This window comes from Drosophila tropicalis, unplaced genomic scaffold (genome assembly GCF_018151085.1).
Source record: "Drosophila tropicalis isolate 14030-0801.00 unplaced genomic scaffold, ASM1815108v1 contig_188, whole genome shotgun sequence".
Taxonomy (NCBI): domain Eukaryota; kingdom Metazoa; phylum Arthropoda; class Insecta; order Diptera; family Drosophilidae; genus Drosophila; species Drosophila tropicalis.
In genome coordinates this window covers 92,015-104,661 of record NW_027172634.1, presented here as the reverse complement: position 1 = coordinate 104,661, position 12,647 = coordinate 92,015, and the positions used below count along the sequence as shown (strand labels likewise).

Sequence of the window (12,647 nt, the reverse complement as noted above, 5' to 3'; positions counted from 1 at the left end):
ACGGCGTAATGCTAACTGATCGTCCTTTCGTAATACGTTATTCGGTTCATTTAGCATATTTATCCTTTCGAGAAGAGTGTATTGGGAACCATGTGTGGCCATGTCAAAGCCAAACAAAGCATGGAAAGGAGAGCATCCTATACTCTGATGATACGAATTCCTTAGTGCACAGCTTATAGCGGGTATATGTAGATCCCATTCGCGCTGGTCCTCTTTGAGATAGGCGCGGATTGCTGCAATGATAGATCTGTTCACTCTCTCAGAGGCATTCGACTGTGGGGAATAAATTGCTGTATACACATGTTTTATGCCCAATGTCGTTAACCATGCATTAATTTCGCTTGCCTTGAATTGTGAACCATTGTCGCTAACCAATATCTCGGGAACTCCATATCGAAAGAATATATTATCCTGCAGATACTCTTGAATCACATTGCTCTTAAATACTTTAAGGGGTTGAAGCCAATGATACTTAGATAAATGATCAACCACTATCAGAAGTCCGATGTGGCCACGTTTGCTTCTCGGATATGGTCCCAAAAGATCAATATATAATCGCTGAAAAGGTCTCTCTGATACTACAGCTTTACCCATCGGTGGCTTTAAGATTTGGTTGGGAGCTTTCGTTGACTTGCACGTCTCGCAATTCCGGATATAATCGCGCACTTGTATCACCATGCCGGGCCAATAGAATGTACGACGTATGAGCTCCAAAGTTTTTGCCATCCCGCCATGTGTAGATATTTTATCTTCATGCGCTCTTTTGATAACTTCCTTTGATAAACTTTGTGGAATCCATAGTTTCCAAATATTGATTTGGCTGAACTCTGTTCCATCATCATGTTCCGTGCGTATATATACAAACTGATCCATTATTTTCAAATCCGGATATCTGTCTTGTTCTTTTTCAATTTTCTCTCTCAGTTGTTGATATTCGTCGTCATTGAAACTAGGTGAGTTCAAATCGACTAAGGGGCGGAGTTCCTCCAAAGCACACAAATCTTCCGAAAACATTCTGGACAATGCGTCTGGTACTACATTATCTTGACCTCTTCGGTGACTTACTTCAAACTTGTACCCTTGCAGTTTCATCGCCCATCTCGCAAGTCTTCCTTTCAAATCCGATTGTCGCATTAACCAAACTAAACTGGCGTGATCGGTTATAACTTCGAATTCTTGTAGTTCAAGATAACAGCGGAATTTTTCTATTGCCTCCAAAGCAGCCAAGCACTCGCGTTCTGTCACGCTATAATTTCGTTGAGCTGTCGTTAACTTCTTCGACATAAACGCTATAGGTTTCTCAGCTCCTTCTTCGTCCAATTGTACCAACATTGCGCCAATGCCGTAGTTGCTTGCATCACAATGCACGTAGAATTTCTTGCTAAAGTCTGGATTGATCAAGATCGGGGCCGAGGTTAACTTTTCCTTAAGTTCTTCGAAGGCAACTTGAGCTTCCTGTGTCCATAAAAATTTCTTTTATTTAGTTAGCAATTGGGTAATCGGAAATGTAATGTCAGAAAAATTATTAATGAATCTACGATACCAACCAACAACACCCAAGAAACCTCTGGTCTGTTTTATAGTTTTCGGAACCGGCCAATTTTTTATTGCTTCTATTTTGGCAGGATCTGTTGATATTCCTCCTCTTCCTATAATGTAGCCCAGATATGGCACTTCTGTAACACAAAACTTGGTCTTTTCTATATTTAGCGTTAGATTTGCCTTTCTAAATTGTTGAGACATACGAATCAGAATCTCCAAGTGAGTATTAAAATCTTCTGAAACAACGCATAGATCGTCAAGGTATCCGAACACACAATATTTCAGATCTGCTGGGATTAGATCGTCTATTAAACGCGCCATGGTTTGCGAAGCGTTGCATAATCCGAACGGCATTACGGTGAATTGGTAAAGGGGGCGGCCGGGTATCGTGAAAGCTGTTATGGGTTTGGATTTTTCTGAAAGAGCAATTTGCCAGTAGGCATCTTTCAAATCGATTTTTGTTATAAAATTGGCCTTTGGCAGTCGCGCGAAAATTCCATCTATGCCTTGCAGAGGGTATGCATCCTTTTTTGTGACTTCATTTATTTTTCTTGCATCCAAACATAATCGCACTTTTCCGGGTTTTATCACCATACGCATAGGAGAACTCCAAGGACTATTGGCTCTCTCGATCACTCCCATTTCTAACATTCGGTCGATTTCTTTATACATCAACTTTTCAACCGCTGGCGACACAGGATAAAAGCGTTGCTTGATTGGAGTTGCTTCTTTGATCTCTATGTCATGAACAATAAGTGGAGTTCGACCTAATCCTTGTTGTTTAAAATCCGGAAACAATTGAATAACATCACTTAATCTTTTCTCCTGCTCTGGTGTTAATACACATTTCTTTTCGTCATCAACCGAGTGAATATTTTTGTCTAAAGTGGGAGTCTTACAACGAAATGAAAATTCTGGACATAACTCAAAAGATTTCCAGAAATCGATTCCCAAAATAAGTCGTTTTGCTAATGACGGGATAATAAAAAGAGAAAGAGGTTTTTGCTTGCTTTCATATTGCACCTCTGTTCTTACTATTCCGGTAACTGGATGTCTTTTCCCATCAGCTGTGGCCACACTTGATATAATAGTTGAAAATCCAGGGTATTTCGTCCAGTCTTTTGCTGCTAAAACTGATATTGGCTCCAGTATCTAATAGACCAAGCTCAGAAAATTCGAGAAATTTAACTGGAGCGTAGAAACGGCCATCTGCGGCTTCATTGATCATAGACGATATTATTAGTTTTTGGGCATCTTTTACTTTCTTCCAAAAGCGACGCAGACGTTCGCTCGAGCGACTTCTAATGAACTGGGAAGTTGCAACTTCCTGTGCAAAGATTTTGTCTCGAATCGCTAAATAGTTTTGCAGACGTTGATGGTATGGTAGTCTGGGATATGGCTGTATTTTATTTTCTCGCCGATTCGTTTCGTTATTATCTGTCAACTCTGGTGTTTTTTTTGTTCGTCGCTGTGTTATTGCTATCATCTACTGAGGGTCCACTCGATTGCGACGGAATGATGGGCCCTGATTGGAGTTTTTCGAACGAGCTAGACATACATCGCATTGTGGTTTGTAAACATTTTTCTTTCCACATCCGTAGCAGAAAATGCGGCGCTCTTCTAAGCACATGTCCCATCTGTGTCCTTCGATGTCACAATTCCAACAAATGTATTTCTTTTCCTTGACGTGAATTGCATTTAGCTCAGGTTGAATATCTTCCTCCTCGGGCTCTTCATCTGTCTCTTCAAGTAAAGCGATATTCTTTCTAACGTTTGTATATTTTGTGATGCGTTTTCCTGATTCTTCACGGAGAAATTGCTCTCGGCGGTGTACCAATTGGCGAAGTTTAGATACCGATTCTATGGGAACGTATAATAACGCTTCTCGTACCTCAGAAATAAGGTTTCTTTGTAGCTGATGAACGAGTCGTTTTTCCTCCATAGGTATTGTCAATCTCGATACCAAAATCATTACGTCTTCGTAGTAAACATCAAATGCTTCACCAATCCTCTGTTTTCGGTTGCGGATTTCTTCAAGAATCAAATCATCATCCTTAAAATCGTCATATTCCTGTTTCAAATCCAGACAGAATTCTTCCCAAATAACTTCGTCATGGTCTTTTCGATAGCGCCAATACCATTCCTTGGTTCTTCCGGTTAATAATAGGTGCAAATTTCTGCACACCGGTGTAAAATCACTCTGAAAGTTATCTACAGTTAACGCTTTTATTCTGTAAAGAAATTCTGAAACTGTAGGACCTTTAGGAGACGCATCAAATTTAATACCCCAACTTTGTACTAGTTGGGCAGCTTTTCCAGGATTAATGTAATGGTGAGATGTTGAATTCGATATTGGCGTCGGAGCGCGATGCTGATCGTGGTTACTAGATTGTCCAACTGAATTATTTAAATTCAAATTTCCTAGTCTCTGATCAATTAAATATTCCATTCTCTCAAAAATTGCATTCACATTTACCTCAGCTGCTCTGCCTAAAGTTGATTGTTGCTGCGACCGAGCTGAACGCTGATTGTGTTGATTCGTGTTCTCCTGTTTACGTGCCGTTGAAGCTTTTGGTTTTCTTCCCCTAGCTCCTGATTTTAATGGACAAGCCGGAGATGCTACATTATTTGACTGTGAGTGAGCTCTGGTATTATGGGTCTTCTTGTTTCTATTATCTATGTGACCCTCCGCTTGCTCAGACATTATGAACTGGACTAAATCTTTCTGGTGGCATACTTTCCTACAGCAATGACATTCCTGATGTTCTTGTATATAACTTTCTATACACTCTTGGTGAAAAATATGATTAGATTTAGTAATCCTAAGCTCTTCTGTTTCAAAAATTACTTTCGAACAAATTGTGCATTCTGCTTCTGGTAGCACACTCAATTCTTCATTACTTCGAATTACTGGCATTTTGATTATTTTTCCACAAAAAAATTACTTTAGATAGTTTATTTAATTTGTTTTAATATATTTAAACATATAATTATTATCTTCCTTGTTTTGAAAGTGAGGGTGAGCAAAATTATAGGTGCTATACTAATATCGAGGGAGAAATGAACTAATCGATAGTTCAATCTCAAGAAATTTTTGTGAAGGGATAGAAAAATCTTGTCGTCCTAGACCTAATCATCTATATCAAATCCAAAACGAAAAGACTGATCTCAACGAACTCCTAAACTGAACTAGCTTTGTTTCATCGGTCAGAATTCGGACCTCGCCAAATATATGCAGTTCCAGATGATTAAGCAGTCAATTCAATGGTATATGCTGAAATATTTGTTCTATTGTTTTTAAAAGAAATGGACAAAATCAATAAACTACAATGCCAACGCCGACATCACAAGCTTAATATGCCTTACTGGTCGTAAATTCGAAACAATCAAATTGACGAATTCCAATAAAAAACACAGCCTATAATATACGTCTGTCATTATATTGTAGAGTTTGTATATGTTTCTAAATATATTCACAAATTCATGTTCAAGCTCCTCATCACTGGTCAGAACTCGGATTCTCCAAATATCTGCATTCCTAATAAATAAGTTACTCAAACAACCATCCATGAATACAGAAAGAAAGCGAAATGAAAAGAAAATAAAAAATTTGATAGCAAAGGAATAGATAAAAGACTAGGGATTTCATTAAGAGATAGAATAAGAAGTAGGAGAAGGAAAAAAAGGAACCTGAAATTCTTGAACAACTCAGCTCAGCCTGAATCCTATAGAGAAACACGGTTGAACCGAAATACTGTAACAAGTCTAACAAGGCCTCTTCGTTGGGCGCCAAAATTATGTAATGTACACAACCGGAAATAATTCCAGATCATGTACATCCCCTCTTAGTCAAAAAAAAATAAATCTATCTTGATCAAAGAGGAGGTCGGGTTCGGCCTAAATAGGTGGCCTCTCTCTTGCAGTCCCTGTACATCAGATGTTACGATAGGCAAGAGCACCGCAAATCAGGCCGAAGCCAACACATACGGGCTTAATGTATTACATAAAATAAAACAAAGTCCCTGTTGCACTAATATTACACAATTACTCAATTGAAAGAAATGAACTAAGAGATAGAAAAAAGGGATATTAGTATCACACGAATAGGGAAGATACTAAGATGTTATTGTAGCTTCGCGTCTTAACCCACCCAACCAATGATTTTCCCATCGCAAGATTCTGGAAAATCCCAATATAATCTGCTCACCGCTCACATTTCGCCACAAGGAAGATTACGCACTCTTTACTCAAACATTATAAACGATATTTATTCACGAGGGTTACGGAATACTAAAATGCTTCGATAAGTCGGAAACATAATCCGAGTTAACTAAACTAAAATGATGATTATTATAATAAACGATACTCAAATTAAATATTTGGATCATTTCAGGCATCCAAAAGCCAAATTGGGAATAATATGTTTTGTTTTGTTGAATCTTAGTTGTAAGGTGGATATATATAAAATTAGAGATATTCAAAATAAAAATGACAATTGAAATTTGTAAATATTCAATTTAAATTATGATTTCAAATATAAATGGCGACTCTGCTCACACAGTCAAAGGCGATTATCGATAGCGATTTAAGTTTAACACATGGATTGACAATTTCCTTTTCTTTTCAATACTTCCAATACTTTTTAACTTTACTGTACTCGAGATGGTTTTTCTTATTTGCAGATTAATTGACAATGAACTCTCTTTCTTTTTGCATAAAAAAAACAGGGAAATACCAGATCGATCATGATTTATGGTTTAGAACTTAGGACTTACCCATCCGTCCGGTCCGTCGAAGGACTTCGTCGTCCGCTGGATGATGCTTAGGAATAAAATATTAGGTTAAATCAAGCGACTGGCATTCCTATGCAACAAATTCGGTCCACGGGACTCTCAATCCGCAACGAAAAAACTTTCTCTGCCCGTATCCGATTCGGGCGGCTATTCCAAGCTAGTCAACTTCCTCGAAAAGTCTCTGTGCCCTTCACGGTGTGCAGCTTTTGAGCGGTGTCTCAACAGAAAAATATCTTTTGCAAATTTACAGAATTCCGATTGTGATTCCTTTTTCCAGGTTTCCAAAATACAAATCAATTTTGGCTAATTTTCAAACGAACTTATTAGAAATTTACAATGATCCAAATATCCACAAAAATATAACTTACGATAATAAGATTCACAAAACTCTATAATATTAGTTGTCCTTGATGCTCCAAATTAGTATAAAGTTAATCATTAGGCTTGATGGCCCAGAAAATTTCAGATTTAAATTTATATATTTTTTCTCGAGGAGCGGCGTGGTTAAGGCGTCTAGCCAGGGCGGAAGTTCGTCAGAAAAGAGTGTGACCAATGCATGCGATCGCGCATGATACCTATTCGCTAGGGTTGCACTAGTAGAACTATCGAACTTCTAAGCTCAGCTGATCATTATTGTCGACGCACTTACCCAACCCTTACTAAAATTCAAATTAACGCCTTAATTTTTAAAAATAAAACTAACGGCAGAAACTGGGCACTACAACCACCTCAAACAAATATATAACGCTAGAGAAAAATACGTGATGGATTTTTATTTAATCGACAATCAACAATTCTTATCTTGTATAGATATTTATTCAAAGTACAGGATTTTAGTTGAAGTTAAAAGTTTCCCGATAAGGGTAAACCCTTAGAAATCAAAGCAGATAAGGACTCAGCTTTCATTTGAGTAGCACTTCAAAATTGGTTTCAGACGTGGAATGATCCACAGTACTGTAAACGAAAAGCTAAGAATTATTAACGCATAATCAAGTATAGACTACAAACAAACTAAACTTGAAACTATTGTCACATCTAAAACCCACTTCTGAGAAGGTCGATTGTAAATCTCATTACCCAGTAGAAGATTGTAGATGGAGAAGCTGTCAGGAAAGCTTAGGCGGGGGAGTGCGACTTAAAGATACATTTAGTATGGCTCAACAATTTTAAAGAACCAAATATGAAACTTCAAAAGATGGAAAATAAAACTAAATGAGTTTGATTACAAAATTAAATATTTACCTGGCAAATAAAATCACTTAGCAGATGCCCTTTCCAGAATTAAAATAGATGAAACCTTAGTAGGATTAACAGAAAGCACAGCAGCTACAATACATAGTGCTCATAAGGATAATGAAAATTACATTCCAATAGTAGAAAAACACATTAATTATTTCAACAGGCAAATAAAATTCATTAGAGGTTGAGAAGACAAAGCAGAAACAACAACTTATAAAACAAACATAAAAATAACATACAAAGAAATGACCAATGCTTACGCAAGAGATATAATCATAAGATATCTTTGCAGTAAGAAGAACACTGTACTATATTTTCATAATGAACAAGATTTTCCCATATTCCAACAAGCTTTTATTGATATAATACAATCAAACGCAAATAAAAAAACCTCGAAAGCTAGCATTAAGTTAGAGGACCTTCAAACGTTTGCAAAATTTAAAAGAAATAATCCTAAAACAACATAAAGAATTATTACATCCAGGAATCGAAAAAAAGATTAATTTGTTTAGAATTATAAATAGTGAAATTGACATTAAAGATAAATTAATCAAATTTGAAAAAATTCTCTATGTATACAATATAAGACGAGAAATAAAACAACTAACCAAACACCAGCGGACATTTTTATCTATGCGGGATCCCCCGACTATAATACCCAATCGAATAAAATACATAAAATAAATTTAAATGAAGATAGACACGACTTCGAAATCGACACTAGATTTAAACAAGCACCATTAGTAAAGTCAAAATCGAAATTCAAGAGGAAAAAGAAAATTAATAAAAGTAATTACAATTGATTAATTACAGGTCAACAACTCTAGATGACTTTTTTGTGCATTATACTATTTTTAACATTAAAATTAACATGAAGTCAATCCATTGACATAAACTCAGTAAAAGCACCAAACCGTTACTTAATATTTAATACAGGAACCATGGATCTACCGACAAACTTTGAATATCAGTATTTAAAAGTGAATTTAACTCTAATAGACATTACATATAATAATAAAAAGAGAATATAAAAGAAAAGTCAGTAAGATTAAAGACATAATCCAAATTCAATACTTACAGGAAAACTAAGTAGGGGAATTAATGAAATTCAAATTGTAAAACGTAACAAATAGAAGAAAAATTTAATAATCTTGAAAGTAATATACACTGTTAATAAAGGTTTAGAAGTAATAAACAACCTCTAATCTTGAGCATTTCACAGAATACATTGAAGACATGGAAATGGGCATGCAGCTCACTAGACTAGGAATTTTCAACCCAAAACTTTTAAAACATAATCACTTAAGTCATGTTAATTTGGAAAAACTATTGAATATAAAAACTTCCACCTGGCTTGAACAAAATTCAAACAATTGTAAACTCTCTACTTTTTAAAGTAATTAATCCCTTGGGATTGATTTTATATTTCCGGATTTTATTTATTTTCAAATTAAGTGCACATGCGGTCTTATTGACTATATTCAAGCGAGTGTGCCCGTACCCCGCCTTAGCATATTATACCCTTTTAGTGTGCCCAAATTTGGTTATCGGGGAAATTCACTGAGACGAGGAGCGGGCTTATTTAAAATATTCCTAATGTTTACATTCGGCTAATCCTGACATTTGATCGACCTCGATCATACAATTCAACAAACATACAACATACAATATACATATATACAAAAAACAATATACATATTGTAAACATTAGGAGTATTTTAAATAAGCCCGCTCCTCGTCTCAGTGAATTTCCCCGATAACCGAATTTGGGCACACTAAAAGGGTATAATACGCTAAGGCGGGGTACGGGCACACTCTCTTGAATATAGTGAATAAGACCGCATGTGCACTTAATTTGAAAATAAATAAAATCCGGAAATATAAAATCAATCCCAAGGGATTAATTACTTTAAAAAGTAGAGAGTTTACAAATCAGGTGTGGAGTTTGCCCTAAAAAACGTATTTTCATGAAATACACCGAGATTATTAAATTAAACAAAACCGCATTGTTTGAGTTGCTAGCGGCCAAGGAAGTACCTTGCGACAAAGAAGCGTCAATTTACCAATTGCGAGCATTGGTAAAACAAGTCATGGCACAGAATCAGTCTGGAGAGAGTGATGTACCCGAAGAGCAGGCAGTCAGCCCAGCAGTGTCTGCAAATGTGCTTGCCGGACAACTTGTGGATGTTGGTCCGGAGCCTCTTATTGAGCAGCGCGGCGTGGGAAACATTGAGCAGCCAAGTACACCGGATCAAGTGGGTGCTAACCAGTCGCCGACGATGTCTCGTGAGACCTCTGTAGGACCAGACGCGAACGTGCATGTTCGTGAAAGCGCACAAGCGAGCGAAACCGACGAATTGTCTTCGATTCTTAGTAGCATCGAATTGTATACAGCACGTAAAAACCTGGCGGAGCTAAAAACACGTGTTATGGAGCTGGAGGAGAACTTAGGCGGACCGCAATATAATTGCCGCATGAACTTGAAAGATGTCGAAACTACTGTACCTAAATTCTCTGGTGATGGTGATCTGTCCATTCACGTATGGATTCGTGAGCTGGAGAAAGCAGCAAGAGTGTATGTACTGAGTGATGCCCAATGTTGGTCGTTGGGCAACCGACTGCTGGAGGGATCTGCTAAAGCATACATGACATATGAAAAGACTACAACCTGGAGCGAGCTGAAGGATGCCCTTGTGAAGGTATTTGGCCTACAAATGACAAACTACGAGATTGCTAACCAGATGAGGAAGCGCTCAATTGGCAAAGGAGAGTCACTCTTGCAGTATTTCATCATTATGCGAAATATTGCTCAGCAGGGCAATTTTGAAGACACCGATGTGGTCAAATACATTGTTGACGGACTACAAGATCGAACCGGATTGTCAGCTCCTTTGTATTATTGTACTTCTCTGAATGAATTGCGAGAGAAGATGATGCGTTTTCAATCAGTTCAGCCACCAGCCAAAAACTACGTTCCTCAGGCTCGTCAGACTTCAGACCGTTTGCAGGCCATTACGCCTGCTGCAAAGGATAAGAGATGTTTCAATTGCCGCCAGATTGGTCACTTAATGTTTGACTGTCCACGCCCGGAGAGACCAAAAGGAAGTTGCTATCGGTGCTTCAAAGTGGGCCATCAGTACCGGAATTGTCCAATGCGAACCCAGATCGCCGCCATGAGCTCTAGTGAAGACCCGGACACCATTGATGATAAGTCATTTATTCAATTAGTAAGTTTAAGAATATCTTGTAAAGAGGGATGCACTGATGTTAATAATATTTTTGCCCTATTAGATTCCGGAAGCCCAGTAAGTTTTGCCAGTAGAGCGTTGATGCCGCATTTAGATTGCGATAAATTAGTTAAAAGTTCTTTTCATGGACTGAGCGGTGGCTCTATTCTGACTTTTGGAACAGTCAAATGTTTAGTTCTGTTTTGCAAAAAATATTATGAAATTCAATTTTTAGTTATTCCCGATAATATTATGCCGACGCAACTACTTCTTGGTAGAGACGCCTTGAATAAAATAGGTCTTAAGTTCTCATTGATTGAAAATGTAAGAAAGTATGAAAAGAATTCTGCATCATTAAAGAGTACCATTGCTTTTGTTTACAAATCCTTCTGTGCATCCCTGTTTACTAAATATCCTAAGCATAATACCATTAGTAATAACACCACTGATCTAGATAGTAATTGTAATAACCCTAATGTAAACACGAATGCATCCCCGTTTCGAGAATGGCTAACAGAGTTGCAAACTGTTTGTGCAACGCTGTCAGATACCGGGAATACTACTGTTGGCAGTGAATTTGGATTAGGCGCGATGCGTGAGTGCCGAGACATTGTGCATGAGCATTACATTGACCGATTTTCAATTAATTACGGGTTGCCTAAATATATGATGAGAATATGTCTGACAGATACAACACCATTTCATAGTAGTCCTAGAAGGTTATCATATTATGAAAGAGGAATCGTTTCTAAAACGGTTAGTGAGTTGTTAGCCAATAATGTAATCCGACCAAGCAACTCCCCCTATGCGTCCGCCATCGTCCTAGTGCGAAAAAAGGATGGCAATATACGAATGTGCGTTGATTATCGAGGTTTAAATAAGAAGACTGTGAGGGATAATTTTCCATTGCCTTTGATAGAAGATTGCCTAGAATACCTGGAGAGCAAGACCGTTTTCTCCGTCATAGATTTGAAAAGTGGCTTTTACCATGTAGGCATGGAAGAGGATTCAATTAAATACACAGCATTCGTTACACCCGATGGGCAGTTCGAATATCTGAGAATGCCTTTTGGTCTAAAGAACGGACCAGCTGTATTTCAGAGATTTATATCGAACATACTTAGTGATATGATTAGAGATCGAGAACTTGTAGTATATATGGACGACATTATTCTTGCCACCCGCACTGTAGATCAGCATCTTAAGTTGTTAGCAAAACTGTTAGATCGTTTTATTCAGTACAATTTAGAGCTCAATTTGAAGAAAAGCATTTTCCTACAGAAGAGCATAGATTATTTAGGATATGAAGTCAGTGAAAAGGGAATTTTACCAAATAATACACATTTAAAAGCTATTCAAGAATACCCAGAACCACTTAACAGCAAAGCGTTACACTCGTGCTTAGGCTTATTCTCTTATTTTCGCAAATTTGTTCCGAATTTCTCCAGCATAGCTAAACCGTTAACTGAGTTGCTTAAACAAGGTGGTCCATTTCCGATGAACAAAACCGCTAAAAATGTATTTCTTACATTAAGATCCGCCTTATCCAGTCCGCCTGTATTAGCTATCTTTAACCCTAACTACGAAACTGAGTTGCATACTGACGCCAGTTCAAATGGCTTCGGTGCCTCTTTGATGCAAAGACAGACTGATGGCAAAATGCATCCAGTCTCTTATTATTCCCGAAAGGCGACAGCCGCCGAGTCCCGTTATCACAGTTTTGAGCTTGAAACTTTGGCCATAATATATGCCGTGCGCCGATTTCGCGTTTATTTAGAACACAGACCATTTTTGATCGTTACCGATTGTAATTCATTGGTCCAAACCTTGAGTAAAAAATCAATAA

General features: G+C 37.5%; 1 protein-coding gene across 1 annotated transcript; it reads left to right on the top strand.

Moving 5' to 3' along the window:
• Positions 1–9,539: 9,539 nt before the first annotated feature.
• Positions 9,540–11,055, top strand: LOC137572082 (uncharacterized). Its single transcript, XM_068283864.1, has 2 exons — positions 9,540–10,801; positions 10,866–11,055. The coding sequence occupies exons 1-2, from the start codon at positions 9,542–9,544 to the stop codon at positions 10,881–10,883; spliced, it is 1,278 nt and encodes a 425-aa protein (XP_068139965.1). The 5' UTR covers positions 9,540–9,541; the 3' UTR covers positions 10,884–11,055.
• The last annotated feature ends 1,592 nt before the right edge of the window (positions 11,056–12,647 follow it).

What these genes read in the sequence shown, in the direction of transcription:
- LOC137572082 (XM_068283864.1), top strand. Translation starts at nt 9,542, where the DNA reads ATGAAATACACCGAGATTATTAAATTAAACAAAACCGCATTGTTTGAG.